This window comes from Epargyreus clarus, unplaced genomic scaffold (assembly GCF_041222505.1).
Source record: "Epargyreus clarus isolate Ecla_fem2 unplaced genomic scaffold, WU_Ecla_fem_2.2 ptg000008l, whole genome shotgun sequence".
NCBI lineage: Eukaryota > Metazoa > Arthropoda > Insecta > Lepidoptera > Hesperiidae > Epargyreus > Epargyreus clarus.
Genome location: NW_027332216.1, coordinates 6,030,176 through 6,052,608, shown reverse-complemented (window position 1 = coordinate 6,052,608; position 22,433 = coordinate 6,030,176). Strand labels below are relative to the sequence as shown.

The 22,433-nt window shown below is 34.7% G+C and overlaps 1 protein-coding gene across 5 annotated transcripts in view; it reads right to left on the bottom strand.

The window, feature by feature from the left end:
- step (cytohesin steppke) overlaps positions 1 to 22,433 on the bottom strand; it is a 55,084-nt gene that overhangs the window by 20,275 nt on the left and 12,376 nt on the right. For all 5 annotated transcript variants that reach the window (XM_073075807.1, XM_073075805.1, XM_073075803.1 and 2 more), the window contains one exon: positions 2,985 to 3,117. In XM_073075807.1, the coding sequence (XP_072931908.1) occupies positions 2,985 to 3,117 (133 nt within the window). The remainder of the gene's footprint in view (positions 1 to 2,984; positions 3,118 to 22,433) is intronic.

The window sequence follows — 22,433 nt, the reverse complement described above, 5'->3', positions numbered from 1 at the left end:
TGTGTGTGTTCCAGAATTATAGATTCTTGAATGCATTTAGTTTTGTCCAAAATTTATCCTGACCTGACCCATCCGGACAAATAGGATTTAGATTTATTGATCGAAAACGTTAGTGACAATATCTAAATAAGTACTTCAGTGATCAAAAAAGTTAAAAAGGGAAAAAGAAACTCAAAATTTGGTGATATCCTTCCCACTGTTTCCAACCAAGGAATTATGTCGGGTCTAAAGATATTTTTTGTCATCACGTAATGACGTCGCTTTTCTCGGGTACAAGGAATAAAAGGCTAAAGCAAAAAATGTAATCTTCGCGCTCTAGCGTCGCTACGTAAATTTACCCAGAAAGTACTTTAAAAAATTATATTCCGCGTAAAGGAGTAGTCTAATACAAGTGCTTAGTAGAGAACTGGCGTCAGACACCGGATCCTCTCGGGTTTTCTCTTTCATCAAAAACGCGAATTTATTAAGATTATGGAATTTCCATATTAAACAAAATCATGTTTTCCTTGATGTATAAGGAAAATAAAGCTTAAGATTATGTGGGTAAATATAAACACGGTAACACGTATAAAGAAAGTTCATCGGGCAAACTAGTTTTGTTTTCTTCAACTGACATTTGAAATCTGTCTTTGAAGAGGTTGTTAAAGCCTTCTCCACCGTTGCGGAGTACATTCATTTCTTTGAGATTTGAGTTGATGCTTGTATTCTAAGATTTCAGATGGCACGACGTGTCAGAAGACTTCATTATAAAGAGAGGTCAAATTCCAGTCTTACCATGACCCGCATATGAGAAAAGGTTTGTCAGTCAAACGCTTAAGCAGACACAGCAAAGAAAAGTGTGTTTTCAAAACGGAGCTGCGGATTAAGTCCATGACCTGTACCGGCTATGAATAATTATGTTGCCAAGCGCATACAGCAACTTTTAGATCAGTCATTTAAATTTTAGCAAACTGACGCATACACATAAGTGTGTCTTTACGTAGACTAAAAGAATTTTCTAAGCATAGTTATACTTTCGTTAGTGGAATATATACAAGTAAGTGTTACAGATGTGTTTGTCAACCTGTTCACATTGCAAATGGTTCTATATTCAGAGTGTGATGGTTCTAGGAATTAATTAAATAGCCACGTGCCTTTTATCCACCCACATTTTCTTCAGTTAATTTATAATTTATGCGCCAAGCTGAGTATTTTGTACCGTTACGGGATACTACTTAATCTAAACCACAGCGGACCACCGCTCATTCATAACTGGATGTAGAGTGGACATTCCAGTAATAGGTTTTTACAAACTAACGCCAATCTATATATTAATTCGTGAAGATAAAATTGTACCCGTTTTTAAGTACATTGCTCGCGTGGAGGACTGTGATTTTTGGCATAATCATGGTTCATATTGAGAAGAAGTGTAGAAAGATAAAATTTATGCATACTTTATGTTACAAATATGTTAAACAAAATAAATCATTTATTATTTACGTAATTAGTGTTCATACACTTAATTTCACGATAGACAAATATCAAAAATGATTAATGTAATAGTCCATGTCAAAAAACGGGTTATTGCTTTTAATCATAGCTTAGCAAACCTAAATCTTCTTGGCCTTATGTGCGAATTTCGAACAGTGCGACGGGCGGCTAGCAATAATTAATTAAGTCTAGTTTATATAAAACATTTGAAATTCTTGGAAAGTTCCAATAACAAAAACATGGAGTAGAGTGTTGTTGTAAACTATACTTGCGTGACTTTACTGTGGGGGTAATGATGTCCTTGCATTGACAAAAACTCTTGAAGCTTTCAAAGGACGACAGCCGGACTTTTGTTATGTTAGCAGGCAAATAACAAGTCCGCTCGAGTCACTCCCTACAAAAGCGCTATTGTTGCTAAAAGCACACTAACCTACTTTAACATTCATTGTTGACAAGAATTGTACAATCCATCTCGCCTGTGTAAATGTGTCGCGTATAAAGATCGCTGTTACGAGAGCGCGGTAATCGATCAGAGATCAAAATGATATGTCATGATTAGAGCGTTATTGTACGATGGCATGTTGAAACTGAGATGCTTCATAATTATACACTATGCGATATTATCTACGTTGAAGTATTTTCTTAAGTCCCACTAGCTGAACTGTCTCACTTGTGACTGCAGCCTAGAGCCCTAGAGCATACTTCACTATGCTTTTCCAATGGGTGGAATTAGGTACTGATTAGTTAAACAACCGGTGTCGAATATATTCAAACCGCCCATAAGACTTCCGACGACTATAATTATTACTATCCAACGATAATAACCGGGATCACCGACACAACCTGCCCTCCGAACCGTGGAGGCGACCATGAAAAACCATTATCGGTCATCTATCAAACTTCCGACTGCACGTGAGGTTACTTAACTTTGTTCTCTCTATAAATTAAAAATTAATTAACTATAACGCTGTTAAAAATACTTAATTCCACGAATTACCTTATCATACAGTTTTATCTATCCGATTAAACTACTTTTAGTTTTGTCACTATGTAACGTTGCACCTGCTTCGATATGAACATGTTAGATATAAAACCTAATTTATTTTAGGATTTATTGCGAGCGGTTGGACAGTTATAGGTGGGATTCCAAGAACAACGCTCATAGGACAGGTGTAGGTTCAGGAATAGGCCGATTTGCCGTGTATGTCGAGTGGTCAAACCACCGTGGGAACGCTGCACCTGCCGCGTCAACTAAACGCTATCGCAATGAGAACGGATCAGGTAACGTCACTCTTTCATATCACATTGTGTGCAATACATTTGTAGGATTCTATACTATACTTGTGAGAACATTTCTCAGAAAGCAAAGTCATATTCCAAGCGAATTCTTCGGATTTTTCGTATCAGAATTTCGTAATGATACTCCTTCTGAGTTACAAGTGTGCTTTTATTGTTATTGTAAAAACCTTTAAGTAACACGTACTAAAAATATTTGCAATTAAAGTTTTTCTTACCTTTCTTGGGGTCCATATTGAACTTCTTCCTGCCTATGCTCATCTGTTTGGCTTTGCTGTTTTGCTTGCATTCTTCCTGGCCGTCGAGGGCCTCCAACTCGGCGACCACCTCACCGAGTTCATCTTTGAGTTGCTGTAAAGAAAGAAACAAATGTTCAGTAAAAAGTTAAAAACACATGCATTGTCATATTTACCTATCATATTATATCACATCATCATATATTTATAAATGGAAATTAACCCAAGACATCGTAATATGATAAAAATATTCGATTGATGTCACTTTATTATAGTCCCATTGCTGGGCACGGATGCTCTATCAAAGTGACACTTTAGGCCGTAGTCCGCCGCACTGGCAAATTGCTAATTTGTAGACTTCAGACATCGTTGATTATCTTTTTTAGAACTCTCAGGCGTGAAGTTTTCCTTGCGCTGCTTTCCTAATACAAAACAAATTGAAAAATCAGAGTTGCATCTGGGTATCTATAATCGTCATCATTGAATTTGGTTAGCTTTGGCAATTTTTTCGATTGTATCCAGACAAAAAGTCTGGAATAAAACAAAACCAATTTGTAAGAATTACAAAGCGAATTGAAAAACGCCGAGAGTACATAAAATAAAGAACGAAAGTCAATCGAACGGCCCACTCGCAAATACGTGATCAACCCGCTTTCCGTACGGTATTTCTACATGAGCAGGCATTCCCCATATTGGTCCCGGCCACAAAGGCGACAAGGTAAACCACAAAGCACGCTGATCTACGCTTACGGTCGGAATGTTCGATTCCTATTTAGATTGTCTTGCGTCGGTATCCGCTAATACCTCTGCTCGACTTCACTTGGCTTTCATCCTCAGAAAAGCTTACGATCTCCCGAGTAATTTAAATGGGAATGCTACGCACATAGAACTGGTTCACCTTATCGAGTCATATGTTGATCTTTAACGTCATTCGCATTAGCACGGTAGACGTGACGCATCGTGTGACGTCATTACGCTCTCATGTCGTAAATAAGTACAATGATTTTCCGACTGATAAACGATAAACCATGTTTGTAGATAAACGTGTGGAAAATCTGAAAGGGCTTTATCGGTTACTTTTTATTAAGCCACAACGTACCATAAAATTAGGTCACATATTCGACAATAAGTAAACCTCAAAAACGCAACAATGAAAAACAATTTCCAAAGCCTTTCAATATGCTCCTATTCAAAGAAACTCCTATAAAATCGCTTTATAAAAAGTATCATTAGTGTATTGAATGAAATCGTGATATTATTATGAGTTTCTCGTTATGACACAATTAATGAATCTAAATTGGAGCGTGCAATTGTTCAGCCGAACGTCTGCAGGCACAATAGATGAGAATTCACCAGAACTAGTGAGATCTAGACTTCGAATTACGTAACGCACAATGCTAACGAATCTCATTTCATTATATCTAAATTCATCTTTAGGCATTGTTTAACTTGAATAAGCTTTAAAAGATTTATAACAAGCCTTTCTTGCTAATCCAATCAGATGCTGTACTGAAAAGTAAAGTAGGTACTGCCATCGATCCAACAACTAGGCGGGGGTCTCAAAGTGAAAGAGAGTCAATTAAGAATTCTTATAAATCACAAATATTTAAGAACTTGTTTAATATTTTTCATGTAGGTTTCCTTATAATGTTTTCTTTCATTGTTATAGCAAGTGTTTAATTAATTACTAAAACACACATAACTTTAAAAAATCCCGTGATTTTTTTAAAGTGTTATATGTACTACATATTAACCTATGTACCTCGGGACTTGAACCTCGAAAAAATCCTACTAATGCAATCAGCGAATGTACTGAATATTGCAATAGTCGGTCTAATGCGTCAAAGCTCCAATGTGTAACACGCCCCGAGGCGAGGGTGACTTAGAAAGTGGACCGCGTACATGTATCACATAAGGTTAGTCAAGGATTAATGAAATCATGACTCTGTAGGCACCTACTTATGCGCACGTAAATGCCTAATGTCTAAGCGGACATGCAACTGCAAGGCTACCACTTACGCAACCCATGCGTGCATATCTTTACATCGACGTAACCTACGTAACTTGAAATTATAGAGTACGAATGAATCCTTCTTAATTACATGTCATATAGAATTCTCAACTATAATATTATTTGCGTGTAATTATGAATATCATTTCTTAATCAAACCGTCTTAAATTTTAATTCATCTGTCATTAAATTTAGATTGATAGACCGCCGCTAAGCTCTGCTTAAAACATCATAACAATATTAAAGACGATATTGCAACGTCATCTTGTCAGCACAATAAGATATTACACAATATACAATTTTATATAAAATAATCGACGGTAGCGAAGATTCGCAAGTGGCGGACAAAAGCCAGTAAACATAATAAATCATATCTAAACCTCAAGCCGGCACAATACGGCCGCCCGCAGCCGCCACGCTCTGGCAGCGACGCGCTAACATCATTTGCGGTCGGCAACCTATTCCCCCTAGGGACAACATACCGGTCTTCCTTGTCTAGACTATGAAATAATAACAGAAAAAGCCACCCACTTTATTCACTTAAGTGAAAACAATATCTCATATCCTAACGTATACACGAAAAGCGACGCATTTGCCTATAAAGCCCGTACTCATCCACCTGAACGTTTTAATTAAAGGAATCATGGCAGTGATTCAAGATATAAATCACATTAAACGCTTAAAAGTATTATACTGTTCTTACATTTCAAACGTAGCAGCGACGGTTAGGTTAAAGTATTTTATTTATGAACAAATATTAAAACAATCTCGTATTAAACGTGTTTAAATATGTACAGACATCACAAAGAATTGCCAAAGGAACTCCGAGACAAAGGAGACGGTTGACAAGACAAATATCAAGTGTAGAGTTCCCGTACCAGTTAGAAATATTCTGTGATTGAGAGGCAAGTGTATATCACGTCGTCTAGACAGGTTTTTACTTTAAACCAGAACCAGGTAAGTAGATAAGTTTCTAGACGGGCCATTTCTACAAGTTGCAAGAAATCTCAAGAAAAGGAACGAGAATATCTCCTGTTGATAAATTCGTTATAAGTCACAATATTGGTTTGACTTAAATAAGTATAGCACAATTAAAACCTATTTTCATGAAAACTCTTTACTTATACTCGCGCTAACTTATTTCTTTAAGCTACAGGGGAAGCAGGTTGAAATTAGGCAGAAGAATGTTTGAATAGGAATACTTATGCTGTTTCATCTTCGTAATGAAAAACTTCACAGAACGACATGCAAGGAGAGAAAAATCAACAAAGCAAGCAGACCTATTATACGGGAGTAAGGAGAAATGAACGAATAGTTGAGGTTTGATATAGGCGCACTGCGAAAACTTATGTCAAAGAAAGCTCTTCAGTGTTAACAATTGCAAAGGTGAAAAATCTCACGGTTGTACACAAGCACTAAAATACAGGACGTCGTTTTCACCACAACATCAAACTTTCTTCAAGCACAATTGGTTACTTATCTCCGTATAAATGTATTTGTATATAATTGAACCTTTCACCGATAAAGTGAATGTGGTTGACGCAACGTCATTTCTGAAAGTTACTTTATCTACGAGAAAAAAATATCGATGTGACAAATTTAAAGCCTCAATACTACTACTAATATCATTGTTTACGGTCCGTTATCGACGTAGTTTCCCATTTGACTTGCTGTCTATGAGGTGTAATTGAGTTTGTTTTATCTCGTCTAGACACAACGAAAGACCTCTTAGATGTAGCTATCGGAAGACTTCAATTCGCGTGTCGTTCTACATTCGGTATTGTCGTCAGGTATTCGAACGTTATTTAAATAGCTCAACGGTGATGTCTCGTGCCAGGCGACACCACGAGCATCACTGTTTGTTGTGGCAGAAGTCATTTGAATGCGACGCGAGCTCACGTCGGTTATGCGGAGATTAACATTAAGAAGTATAAATAGACTACTGCTGCTCTAACCGTTATATTACCACAATCCCAAATAAAAAACAAGACACGACTTCATAAGCTTCACGTAATTAACCGAAAGCTAAGAGCGCTAGCGGTTACATCGTTTTAAAAAATGAACGAAATGAATACATAGATTGATTGTATCTCAATTTGTTTAATGCGCAACATGCAGATAACGATGAAAGACCGATGTTCGAACTGACGAAGCGTAACAATTTTAGTAATAGAGACAGTAATCGCAAAACTGCGTGTGCAATCGTTAAGTTTCTAAATTCAAAACTTTCGTGAAAGATCATACAAGAGCATTTTGCTACGTTTATTTTAGATATCACAATCAAGTATGTTGTAAACGACGACCGAACGTAACTTCTGAGTACATGCCCGTCATTATTAACAATTGTGGAGTAGTAAAAGTGTGACCTGAAGATTTAGATGTTACGTCATAATTCAGTCATACTTTCCATTAAGTAGACGTTATGACATGATCTACGGTCATTACTGTAATACCGTAATCTCTATTATTTCTGATCATAAAATTTTATTATCTATTTCTATATTAAGGATTGATATTTAGCTTAATGGGATCACAACGTTAGATTGATATAGATTTGAATTCACTTTGAATTCAATTATTTTGAAATGTCATATAATCATGTGTATATTTTACTACATAAGCAGTTGTTAAACAAATTGTGTAGCAGTTTGAAACTCTTGTAGCGTTACAGTTTATATGAAATCGTAATATAAACCATAACGATCCCCAACAAGACGCGATGATTGACACAACGAGTTATATGGAAGATCCTCCGAGATTCATTGAAAAATGGATCATAAATCTATATCAAGAACGATCCTGCAACGACCAATCATTTAATTCAAGCTGCAAAGTTCTATTTGCAATTTCATCATCTATGGAACGAACTGTTCACTGGCGAAACGCATTAGAGGTGGTTATTTAATTAAGGACATCTATCCAAGGGTGGCGATACCAAGAACAAATTATTTGAAATGGTACTGCGAATGAATGAAATAATAGTGCTATTCAGTGAAATACAAAGACGAATTTCAACCTGGATATATTATAATGTCAACTGTTCAGAGACAATTGAAATTAAACAAGCGAATCCGTGTGTCGATAATAATGAAACCTGACGCTCGGGCCGCTAATTACATACAACTTGAAGTAATGTCAGAATTCCTCATACATAATACTTCCTTTCATCTATACTGAAAATGATAGCGTGAGTGAGCAGCATTGTCTACCCTTGAATTTCATATTTCGTCCCAGATTCAGCTTTTGAAATAGAATCTTACGAGTAACATGGTTGTACCAATATTATCCCGTGAAAAGATTTCAATCACCAATTAATACCTGTTAGAGGTATAGATAAGACACCTACACTAGATGACATTGACGTGTCGTTGGCAAATAAAGGAGAGCGAACGAGAATCCTTCGAGACTTTCCCCTATTAATTCACTTTCCCTGCGTTGTATTTAGTTTCAGTTCCGCAGCCAGATCCGCATAGGATTGTGTTATGGTTGCATAAAATAAGAAAGTCGAGGGGAGCTCGTCACATATTCTAACGGCCGCTTGGCTTGGACACGCATATGTTTGAAATCAATTGTAAAACCATAGAAAAGTATAAAAAAATGTAGATAGTAATAAAAATATTATAATGGTTCAAAACTTTCATAACAGATAAATAATACAAATAGATAAATTTTAACTAAGTTAGAAGTTAACGCAAAGGTAAGCCAAAAATTAAGTAAACAAAATAGAACAAATTCCAAACTTGTTGACAGTTGACACAAACCAAATGAAATAGCAGCGAAAACCCAAACCTTAATTTTGTTCTTGTTTTTTAGTATCAACAAAAACGTATTTAAAAACAAAAACATTCTGCGTATTTACTTTAAAACAAAACACCTTGTATGTTTAACTTATTGCGATAACGATAGGACGAGACAGGCTACCGCTACCTGTTTCCGTGACAACTTTAAATATATTCAGAGACGTCACTTGTTTTTAATTGGGCAAGGTTAATAGATATTTGCGGTTCGAAAGAGTGTCCCCACATATATCAACGTGGAATAGGGTCGAGTTGATCAGTATAAGCAATCTTATCGATCAATATTAGTCGACGGGTTAACTACGTCATTCGCGTCAACTGTGTACAGACGATGCGACGCGATAAGACACGATTACGATACGGATAAAACTTTTCCTAGCACAAGCCGATTCCGCGAAGGCATGTGTGGGTAAACCATAACCAAATAGTAAAAAATAAAACGGGGACAACGTCATCGCCATATAAAGTATTAAAATGTGATAAAAACGAAGACGATTTATCACCGCGGCACATCTCGCTGCCTTGTCTACGTAATCTTTTTATCTTAACACGTTATTTTTACGTACATTCCATAAAAGCAAAGCAAAAGTTAAATATGAAATGGCAAAAACTTACGCAGTTTTAAGGTAATTGAACTCGACGTGATCATTACATGATTGTAGAAAATCTATTATATTTAAAATACCCTTCCACGCGAACCGGTGTTCCAAAACATTTATCTCGTATGTTTGTTTAAACTAAACGTTTTCTGTGGTAGGCACGTTAGGTATTAGGTACAATAAAAATACACAAAGGCAGAGGCGTTTTTTCCACTTGAACCAACAGACGAGCGACGGTAGCCGCAAGGCGGACGCGCGATTACATACATAATACCCGTATCCTGGAAACAAAGGTCCTACGTTTCTCCTACTCGCGTCTTTAATGCAAAACATACAATACATTATGCTAATGCCCGCCAACATGCTAATCGTAAAGGTTACGCGCAATTTATTCGTATTGCAGAAAGAATTGCAGCAACACTTACAATCTCACAAAAATGATTGCGAAAATTGACATATTAATCATACAGTATTTAAAGTGTAACAGCGAAGTGTAACAACCCAGTGACAGAAATAAAAAAGTTGCATTTAATTTTTTGTCTTATTTTATGCTGAGGTAAATATTTCCCACCATTTAAATGAACAAAGGGGTAAAGAAAAAATCTTCGCCGATTTAATTTAATTTCTATCGCACACTTCAATGAGAATTTAGGCTATTGTTCGCAGGCAGTTCTTTCCGCAAATACCTTAAACCGTTTCTGAGAAAAATTATTTCCACATAAATAAAATTGAGTAGAATTTTAAAACAACTGCCTGTTTCGAAATTCATAATTACATGATTTTTATCTGGTTCGTCTGTCTGCTTTAGGTGTATCCCGTGAAGACTAATCTTAATCTTGGAAACAACTAGCTCCATTTTGTCAGGACTTTTACGTAAAGATACATTACGATACATAGGGCGACGTAATCTGTTTTTTTTTTTTAATTTAGTAAACATTTTAAATCTTAGCCGAAGAAGCGAATTCCTGGAACGTAACGTAAGTTTACGCGAACAATGCTGCCTGTACCGGTTCATAAAAAAAAACAATATAAAAATGTCGAAACGTTTTTAAACACGGTTTAATATACCCTTCGATTTTCTGTAAAATAGAGCAACCTAACAATAGAATCCATCATTATTGGACGTTTAACGACGGTCCATCGGCCTAATAGGCCCGCTAATGTATGCCAGGCTATTAATAATATAGCCCACTTTCAAAGGGCCGGACCCATTTACTGCCACCGACATATTATGCTGGTTACATAACCGCAGGAGAAATGGGATTTCATAATCAGCACGCATTTTCTTTCAAATAATTAATTATACCTACCGCAGGAATGTGCTACGCTTTACATTTCAACATTATAAGCTTCGAATAAATAGTAATGTATTATACAATAATTGTGTTGGCATTCTTCCCAAGACAAGTTACTGTAATAGTAATAATGCCATGCGTATTGTCTGGTGTAACGAAAAAATCTTCTTTGCCAACATTAATTTTTACAAAGAATTGCTTCAATTATCGCCGCCTCATGGGAGCCACTAGAGGTGAATTGTGGCATTAATTTTCTTTTTTGTTCATGAGAAACGAGTAAATAAACGAAGCAGTTTTATTAACTCGTGAAATATAAATAAATAAAATTACGTCTTAACTCAAGTACTCATCTCAGGCATTCAGAGCATAAATTTAAACTTATTGCAGGCTTAAGAGACTCGGCTAAGCCAAAGAGCTGGAGCAAAATAAATAATAGCGTAACATTATTCATGAAAATATAATAATAATGATCTATGCAAGCGAATAGTTTAGATATCCAAATGTAAACGTAATGTTTATAAAACGCAAGTAAATTGCAAGTTTAAAAGCACTAATAAAACAATTGACAAGAGTAAAATGAATGTGAAAAAAAAAACAAGAATGAGAAAATTATAAATTGGTCTGCTAACAGTATTGTATTATTCAAATTTGAATAAAACAGGCTATTATGAAATCAGTTCAACGTTTTTGTTATATAAAGATATGTGTGGAAATCACGACGCAGAATATAATGTGTATCCTCATTTTTTCTCCTTCGGTTGGCCGAGATAGAGAGATTTATCTTTGGGAAAGGGTACTGTTAGGTTAGGATCGCGGCTGCTTTTATCTTCCAAGGCCTAAATGGCGTATTTTTATGTGCTAGGTACTTTCTACTGGCCCAGTGATATTTGCGATTGCGGTATGTCCGCACAGCTTGACTGCCAAATCTAATATTATCAGATCGCCCATTTTTGGATGAACTGTGATATTTGCGAATGAATTCGCTTAGGAAGGTAAATTATGAAGCCGTTTTGTGATTAAGTTAAGATTTCTTGAAGTAAACCAAAGGTCCGAGGCTTTGTAGGCCACAAATTATTATGTAGGTAGGTAATAGGTATTTAATTTTTAAAACCATACCATTACGATTTTAACATTTTCACATATTCTTTCACTATATAAAATTACATAATTAAGATTTAAAAAAAATCTTATAATAAATACACAACGTTTCATGGTAATTTCTTATATTGCGATAATATAAAGTAACAACGGTTTCGCTCTATAATTACCTGTTCATACTCGTCACTGAACATAACAGTTGTTTTTCATTAGCAATCCAACATACCTTCCAGTTGAAAGCACAACAAAATGTGCAGATGAAAACTCCAGCATTCACAGTAACCACAGACTTACGATTTGGCCTACATTATACCTTTCATTCAAAAGTCGGGCAGGAATTTAAAAGTTATGCACGATGTGGTTTAAAAGGCCACTAAGTGTGGGTGGTAAATTTTTTCAAAAATGTACAAATTAATATTTCAAGTCTATATATTTTGAAGCCGTGATAGTCTAGCGGTTAAGAAACGCGGCCTCTTGATCGAGGGGTCCGAAGTTCAAATCCCAGGCATCCCACGCACCTCTGGTTTTCAAATTTATGTACGTATAACTTGCTTAAACGGTGAAGGAAAAACATCGTGAGGAAACCTGCATACCTGAGAGATTTATAAAAAAATCTCAAAGGTATGTGAAGTCTACCAATACGCACTTGGCCAGCGCGGTGGACTATGGCCTAATCCTTCTCATTCTGAAAGGAGACCCGTGCCTAGCAGTGGGACAGTAATGGGTTGATAATGATGATATTTTGACACTAAAGTACTTCAACTTTGTTCAACACAAAAAAAGAACAAATACAAGCTTGTTACAATTGACAACGATCAATTAGCATGTTTTCGTAACGAATGCAACAATTCAAGCATGGCATATTTGTGTCGGAAACAACATAATAATCGTCCTTTGTTTGCATACACAATTATTACTCTACTATGTCTTATTAATTGGTCGGCGTATGCCCTGATTGTTGTGATGTTATTAAAAATTGCATTCAAATGATAAACATGCATATTCATACAAGGCTTGTACATATTCATTAATCTTTCCTGAAACGGGGCCAAGAACAATTGGACTCACGGATTATGCAATGCAAGCGGTGAAAGGATAGGATGGACGGTGCGTTTCAGTTAACTGAAATAATATAACCACTGTCTGGTCAACTGATACGATAGGAGCCAAAACTAGAAATACCCCGGCCGATATTATTGGCATGTTATACCTACTTACCAGTGGACCTTATGAGTAAGTTGACGACTTCGTACATTCCCGGAAAACCTCTTCGTAGCAAATTTTATCGTGACACTTTTGATTTCGAGAAATCAAAGCGTATGTAAGCGTACGTATGTAAAACAACATAATAGCCTTATCTGAATATTATCTAATAATTACTTAATTTAAAAGGCATTATATGCACATATTTATGCAAAAATTAAAATCGTTCATTCTGATAAAGCGAATATTATCTGCCAAAAATAACATGGTTTCATTTACTTTAAGCTAGACGATATATGTCTGTTTGTCTAAGAAATTAACAACAGAACATCTTTATTATTCTAAACTGCTTCCAATAATATTTTTAATAACCTATTTGTTAATAACATAGGATTATTTGGAATACTTTGCAGTCCTCGATTCACTAGAATATGTCTCCTCTCCTCGCCTACATTAATTTCACTTGTAGCAATATTTCGTTCTCAGTTACGAGTATTTCAGTAATTCGCATACACTCTAGAGACATAGCAAAAAATTTATTTACGATACTCGCGATTCCCGATAACGTTAAACGTAATCAACAGGAACAGTAAATAGAGGACAGTCCGAGCACATCACAGTTCTTGCATAAGTTAATCAAGATGTAGACTAGCAAGAAACTGTATTAGTTTCCTCGAGCTACTACGCGTTAACAAGTTCGTCCGTCTTCCATTAACTGGAAAACTTTGTTTATTACAGATCATCTTGATTAGATTGTTATTGGCATTGTTAAGATTAAATCCAACTCGGAAGAACATTCGTTATCAACCATAGTATCTATCTAACAAGGTCAAAAATATTATAACGTTGATTACGTCCCCTGTGGCCCTTTGGCCGTCAAATGAGGCTACCGCCCAGAGGATTCCAGGTGTGTTTCCTGACCGGCAAATATATAAACAGTTTATAATCTGTTCTAGTTTAAAATGTTTGTGTAATTGTCTGTTTGTATATAGTACAAACAAAATCAAGAGAAACCCTGTTGATTGAATATATTTGGCTCCGGATGTACCGTCAGCATATTTGTACATATTTATTTTAAATTGTTATCAATGAGATATATTTACACCATTCAAAAATAGTTTTGATAACAAACCGGCAATCGGATAAGAAGATATAATTTTTGTACACGCCATCCAAAAGCGATAGTATTCAAATTCTGTATCGCTAAACCGTTTCCTCGTAAAAATATTGTTTTGCTGTAGACTGAACTAAAATATGTTGATGTTGATTGATTCTACTACTACAACCAATTCGCATTTTCACTGACATTACCTAACGACTTGTGTCATTTGTAAAAAAAAAACACAACAGAGATAATTCCGCGAAGGTCGTATTAGCGGAAGCATCGCACTTTGCTGGCAAATATTTATCAACATTCTTGTAGTTGGATCAGATGAAGTAATCTTTAAAGAATTTGCCGAGAGACACTACAACATCATTGTGTGACAGGACAAATCTGACCTTCAGGTGACGTACCAAGAAAAAGATATTTACATTCAAGTATACATTGAGCATGTCGTAAATAACTTCTGCTTTGTGTCATTATCGTGTTACCAGTTAGCATATATATATTATCGCTGCTTCGTTATACACATTAAGAATAATTTTATTCTTGTCACACTCTATTTATTTCTTTATGAAGTGATGTCCTTCGTTGACAAGTTCTATTACAAAGTGAATGCCGTAAATAAATATATGTGAAATAAATAAACTAATAAGAGACCTAGATTTTTCAGGAACGTGTATTTCGTTTTTGTGTTAATGGCGCCAACAAATAGATACTATCTTAGTTTAATGGTAGTGTTATTATTAGGATGACAGGTATTAATTTTGTTTATAGCTGTGTTTCATTAACTACTTAGTACGTATTCTTTTTAAAAAAAGATTCCACTAGAATTTAAACTAGATATAGCACGTTATAACTCTTTTTATATTTATTAAACTTGAACACTTAAAGATTTCCCGCCAAATTTAGGAAATAAAAGAAGATAACTCTATACTCACGAAATTTCGCAAATCCCCGTCTTTGCGGTCGTAAGCCAACCCTGAGCTATTTCAATTCTTTCCCCAATTCAGTTGCCGTTGAGAAATAGAAAAGTAGGCTTATGTATTCTTTCATTACTCTTCAGTAAAAACAATGGGTAGAATACGAAACAAGAGCCCCCATTAAAAAGTTCATCAAGATGCAACGATGCTTGTTAAATTTAATAGGAGATACGGGATCTCGGACAAAGTAAAAAAATCTAAAAATACATACAAAATCATGACTACTTTTAAAATACAGTTCATTTTACAAATAAAAAAAAACAATAAATATTTTAGTCAACCTTTTAATTGTTGACTTCAAAAAACACTAAATCTGAAACATTACAATCAAACAAACAAAATCAAATTTGTGCAGTTTATATACATAAACCTAAAACTTTGGTTTTTGTCTTTAATTTACCGTTAAAGGGTCAGCAACAAAAAGTTTTGAAAAGGGAGAACCCATACGACGGCCGCACCCGTACTTTACTTTAGTTTAAACCCATTTCTACCAAACTTATTTTAGTGAGAAGCTCAAAGTAAACACATGTTCAGAGATTAATAACCTCTAGGTACCTGTTTAGTTTTTTATATAGGTCGTTTTTTCCGGGAGTTAAAAATAAGAATATGATTCAGCGTAGGTACAACGTACAAGGTACATTTGGCTTATTCTTGTCTTCACATATTTTGTCAATAAAAATTATTACAATAACACCTTGATTTTATACAATAACACCTTGAATGCTATTTAACATTAAGTCCGCCTTTTGCACCACATTATTTTTAACATGGTCAATAAAGAGTAAATAAAATAAAAATATTTTTTTTTCTATCAGCATAAAGTGTTATATTAATTACTAGACTTTTTCATTTTGAAACGATTAAACAGATTTAAACTGTTTAACAAACTTAACCTGTTTAAACGTTTCAAAATGAAAAAAGTGAAACTAAACCACATAATCTAAGGCCCGAATTAGGAATAACCTTCACCCGTTGTCTTAAATCTCCTTACTAAAAAAATACACACTTTTAAATATGTTAATTTGTGTAAATAAAAATTACGTGATATGAATATGTATATTAATTTGTATTACAAAGTATAATATTAAATTAATAATATAATAACTTCTAAATGCAATCGCTCGAGTTCTTTCGAAATACATATGTGTCAGTGTGTTTTAAATTCGAACGAAACTGGAACGTGACACGAAAAGGTTATGACGAAAAAAATATAAAAACCTGAACGTATACAATATTCTCAGTAATCAAATTATTTTGTGTATGTGACACAAAATATAAAATGCAGTAATAGCCTAATGGTTAGAAACTCTTATCTTTCGGGAAGTCCGATATTCGAATCCAAGCACACACCTCTCATTTTAAAAACTATCTGAGTATTAAAAAGCAATTACGACCTGTTTAAATGGCGAAAGAAAACATCGTGAAAATCCTGCGTACTCAAGAGATCTTGAAAAAGGTTATCTAGGGTGTGTGAAGTCTACTAATTCGCACTTGGCCAGCGCGGTGGACTATGGCTTAAACCTTTCTCATACCGAGACGTGAGCAGTGCCTAGCAATGAGACAGTAATGGCTTAACGACGTGTTAACAACATATCTTATATATAAAATTCTCGTGTTAGTTACCGTACTCCTCCGAAACGGCTTTGCCGATTATCACCAAATTTTATATGCAAATTCAGTAGGTCTGAGAATCGGCTACTATCTATTTTTCATACCCCTAAATGATAAGGGTTCACCCTTAACATTTTTATTTATATGGCAACACGTAATTTTCTAATAGTATTCATAACAACGTACGCTACACCCAATTCCAGTGACTCAGTATATATCAATTCAAGGCATGCTCAATTTGCTTACGTCAAGCTTTCGACCATTCCAAGAACGGCATAGAGCAATAAGCACATTTTGAAGTCTTTGACTTTTAATACCCATTACATGCACGCTGAATTCATATTAAAAACCACCTTGTGCTTTACCCACTATAAATATATTTTAGATATTTAATTTGATTCACGTTGAACATACTGTAATTGACAGAAAGATCGATGACAGGCACAGGATCTATTAAATTAATTGTATTACTCTTTTTATGTTCTTCACGCGTCAATAAGTAGGGTCACGTAAAGAGATATACAATAATTTATATACAGTACAATTGTATATTTCGTCTCCACATACTACTACTACGAAGACGTATTTCGCACCAAAAATAAATGTAATAAATAAATATTTATAGAACATGAATCGTAAACATTTTCGAGTAGGTACTAACAATAGAGAATGATAGTATGAGTACATACTTATCTGTTATCTTTAGTATTAAATCATGCAAATAAGTTAACCATAAATAAACATGGAGCAAACATATTATTTTTCTTCACGTAGCATGTTTTAATTTTCAATAAAAATGCAGACAGCTTCGAGGCAAGTGCATACAAAGCGCATTAGTGATAAAATCTATTATTATCGAGCGCATTCCTACATCATTCGATGGAGATTGTAACCAGTCGCTGCATTCTTGACCTTCCTGACCCTTGCCTTCATTTCTCGCCTTGCGATTCAACGCGCGTGAAAATTTATCGAAATTAACAATATTTTTTATCTCTTATCGAACAAGGCAAAATGTTAGCAGTACAAATTGGAGAGGTTTTAAAAGCTTGATAAGACAAGAAGAAGCGTATCCACGATCCACTGCAGTTCAAACTCTTTAAAACATTTGGTTTACTTAAAATACTAACAATCAAAACATTCGGTTGAACATATCGTGAGACACTTTAAAGCCACGACACAAAGTTTAATTAAAAGGACATTCGTTGACGCTATGGCCGCCACTGTACAAAACGACTGAACAAACAATGGGCTTATGTTTCCGCCCGGTCAATAAAGCTGGTACAAAACTTATACAGGGCTCCTTGGATTTTCGCTTCGGCCATCTTGCATCCGAACGTAAATTAAGACCTCTTGCAACTGGCGCTTGTCCAAAATTACCTCGCTTCGAAACTCGAGAAACATAAACCTCGAGTGAAATGTTTTCGAAAGACGGAACGGAATATAAAATTAGTCAATTAGTTGCTCTTGTTATAGTAATTTTGCGACGCCGATTTCGAAACGAAATATTCAAGCGAAATTTTAAAAAGTCAGCATTTCAACGCAAACTATTGCGAGAGGTTGCCTGGAATGTGAAACCTTTAATTTGTCTCCTTTCCGCTCACAAATGGCCGGCGTACAAAAGGACATTTCAACCCGGGGCACCAACTTTACGCATTGCATTCATACATCGAACGAGGGCTAAACAGACGTAACAAGAGAAAAAAGTATTCGCCGGGGGAACTAATGAGACAGCTCGTATGGGAGCGGTGGCGCGTGTAGCATATGCAAAGTCGACGGCCAACGCCCCCACAAAATTAAATACCGCCATTGACATCGACCTACAATGAAATTCGAAACGCTAATGAAATAAATAAACCTACGTGCCTAAACTTCAAATTGACGGACTTTGTTAAGTGCACACTTTTATTCTATTCAAACATTGTATTGAAACTGAATACGTCATTTGTAATATCAGACTAGATTTGGTATTTAAACTCAAGGGGAAATACGATTCGAATGAGTCATTAATTGATATTTATATCATTAAAAATATTGTCCTTAATATTTTCCCGTAACGACCATTATTTGTGACGCCAGAGTTAGATTCTATTGTTGAAAAATATATTTTGTCGAAATATTTTAACCATACAAGTGTTTATTACTGTTAGAAAATATCTATGTATCGCGATATTTATATAATTTTGGGACCAATCTTCAAGATCTAGTTTTTCGTATTTAACAATAGAATTAGCATAATTTATCAAACCGTTCGGGGCAAACGCGAAACCGCTGTTACGCAAACGTTTCTTACAGTTACCTGCTATGGGAACTCAATACAATGGGGATATAATTTGTGACGAATTGCAGACCCAGATCTCATAAAATATTCTCAGAAATCTGCGAATTTATTTCACCCAGGCACTGTCTTTTTGTAGTGACAATTTTAACGAAGCAAAAGTATAAATCAAGGTAGACTTTTATGAAATTACTGACAAATGAGTCGTCGCTGACACATAAATAAAAATTGCAAACACCATTCGTCATTTCATTCCCAAACTCATTATCCTTATTTCCTTACATAATTCGAAACCGTATTCCAAATTATTTTACCCGTCTATCCTATGTACCTATTATGTTATTGACGTCAAAAATTCAATGGGAGTTCTGCGAATTTAACAGGATCAAAATAATTATCACGTATTTAAAATACGCTTCACACAGTAATGCTTTTTGACTGTTAAAGAAATACCAGGTTCAATAAGTCAGGAAATTTAACTAAATGAAACGATTCATTTATTCAAATATAGGATTCGGTTAACCTAACATAAAATAGTTATTATCACAGCAAAAGGTTTTTCTACTGAACGTGACTACAAACAGAATTCAATAGATTTAGAAGCAGCTTAACGGCTCGAAGAGGGCAATTATTTTTTCCAACGTCGTTAATTAACATTATTGTCCTTGTACAGAGTACTGACGCACATTACATGTCAGTTATATGCAATCTTCCTTATAACATATTTGCGTAACATTTATTAATCAACACCAAAATAGTCATAAAACATTAGAAATCCAATTGTAATATTAAGCAAAATTAATTAAAATTTATTTAAATTATTTTAAATAATTTCGAATATTACGGTTAAAACTGAATCCGTCCAAATCGTAATTTCGAATTTTGAACACTTTATTTCAGAAGATCGTTAAGAGTACCGCGAAAATAGTTCATAATTCAAATTTGTATGGTTAGACATATTATTTGTTTACTTTCAAGTGGTGCGATAAAGAAGCCACATGGCGGGGCACATGGCACCATCGGATGGTTGCGGCGACCGTGGCAATGAATCTTTATCTTAAATTAACTAAGAAGCGTATTCATTACCATAATAATATTATAAACTTGTATATTTTTACTTGATGTAATAATTTGGAGATCATTAATTTTTAATTTACATAACACGCAAGTTTCCGTTTAGTACCGTGACGAGTAAATGAGGAAGATACTTTTGTGTAATAGAAGAAGAAAGGCAAATGATGTCATATAGTAATTACGTACATTACGTGCAAGCCCTGAAAATCGAAAATCCTTTCTAAAAGGCCAGCTAAGACGAAAATTAACTCTTATATACAGTAGACAAGAAAATTCCAGCGATAGGTATCACACTTTTGCCTTCAAATACTAAATAAATTATCCAATGTATTTAATTATTATTGTTGCAAATTAATTAATATTCTTAGTATTAATATAATTTTGTAATTGATTCTCAAAAGCTTTATTCTTAACTAACATTTCATTGTTACACGATGAGTAGGTGACATTTCAGCGAATGGAATGCTATGTTCTCAGAAATATTATTATTGAATGGCAGTGCAACAATAAACACTGCTCATTTTACCTCAGGCGGGTTATAACACACTATAACACTACACGTCATCACGATGACCCACTTATGGCGATATCCCACTGACAACACTTAGGAGCAATTTGGGCTGTAACGCATAAAACAGAATGTCTCGGCCATAAGTGTATACAATTGGACGAATTTTGCCCGTCGTGTTTTTATATTCATTATTTTCCATTCCCATGAGAACTCGGAAATAAAAAATATAAAACACTGTATGGTGTGTAGATCTCCAACGTTGTGTAAAAATTCAATTAAATATATCGACTACATTATATCTTTTGCGGACACATGCCCGAAGGTGAATAAGTGTTTCAAAATAGTATTACAAACAAAATCCATTAGTCACTTATTTAAAGGTTTGATAATACAATAAATTGTCTAGAAACATATAAACGCATTCCTCGACATGTGTCATCATCACAATAAATTACTCAATATGTTATTAAAGCCAATAATAGTGTTGTGTCTGCGATGGCGAAATTTAATTCAACTGTAGCAAGTAGAACATAAAACATTACCGAAAGGAATGTTTTGATAGTAACAATTTATTCTACGTGTTACAGTGCTTTTTACCAGTGGATATCGCAATGAAACCTTAATAAAGCACTGTATAGGAAGTTTGATCTTATATTCGTTATTACCTCTGACTATAAACTGCGTAATTTGTCATTCTACCAAGTGTTTTTAATACCTATATTTTTGGATTAGGTATATTAAAACTAAAATTTAAATTATGGAATTATCATAGAATCAAAACAGGACATTGCCTGCAAACATCAAAAACTTATTACAAAGAAAAACTACAGACAAAAGTTATGTAACCGTCAGCTATGCAGAATATTTAGCGAGCTACCGTTATATTTCATTCACCTCTAACCTCAGAAAAACATGTAATTCGAATAAATTATTAAATAAAATAAAAATATTATTAATATTCCAAGAAACATTGCAATTAAAAGAAATATTTCATAAACTATACAATCAATTAATGTTATTGTTAAGTACGTATAATTACTTGAGAATTATACATTTATTTTTACTTCAATTAAAATACAGCCGATTACAAATTACGAAATATTTCTTCACGGTTTTGTGGTTCTTTCAACACAACATCTTTATTACCTGCGAGGCTTGTAATTTACAATGAAACCGCAAAAAGTTCAGTACGCAGTATTCTATAAGAAAGAAGTACGAAAAAATAAATGGATCGTCGCTTTGGAAGATATTGTATATAACGATGCCATAGAAAATACCAATTATGTCTTCAGGCCCTTTAAACGTTGCTAATGTTTCCCGCGGGACACATGAATTGTAGAACCACCCCAAAGAAAACATTTTATGTAAATCCCCGCCCCTATTATGCGGTATATTACCTACCCAAGTTGAAATGCCACTAGTAAATAAATATTTTCATGAAAATGTGGTAGCAACTGTGGTAGGACGGACTTTCAACCAGTATAAATCCGTGTTACGAACTACGGCCTCCCACGCCGATGAACTTAGTCCAAAATCAATGATCGCACCTTTAATTTTTCGAACATGTGTTTATTAGAATGTAATTATCACCTGCTTTAATGATGAAAGAAAACATCAGAGTTCTCTTTAATGTTCTCACAAGTGTGCGAAGACTACCAACCTACCGTAAAACAACCTAGAAGTTTACTCTTAGAAAAGTTTACTTTATAGAGCCATTACCGACTGTAAGTAGCTGATAATTATGATGATGTTATTATCGAGAAATGTCACTCATAATTTTACACGATCAACAGGATACTTATAAAGAATATATTAAATAGGTAAAGACAACATAGTTCAATGCCTGTTTCATTTTTATCAGCCTATTAGCTT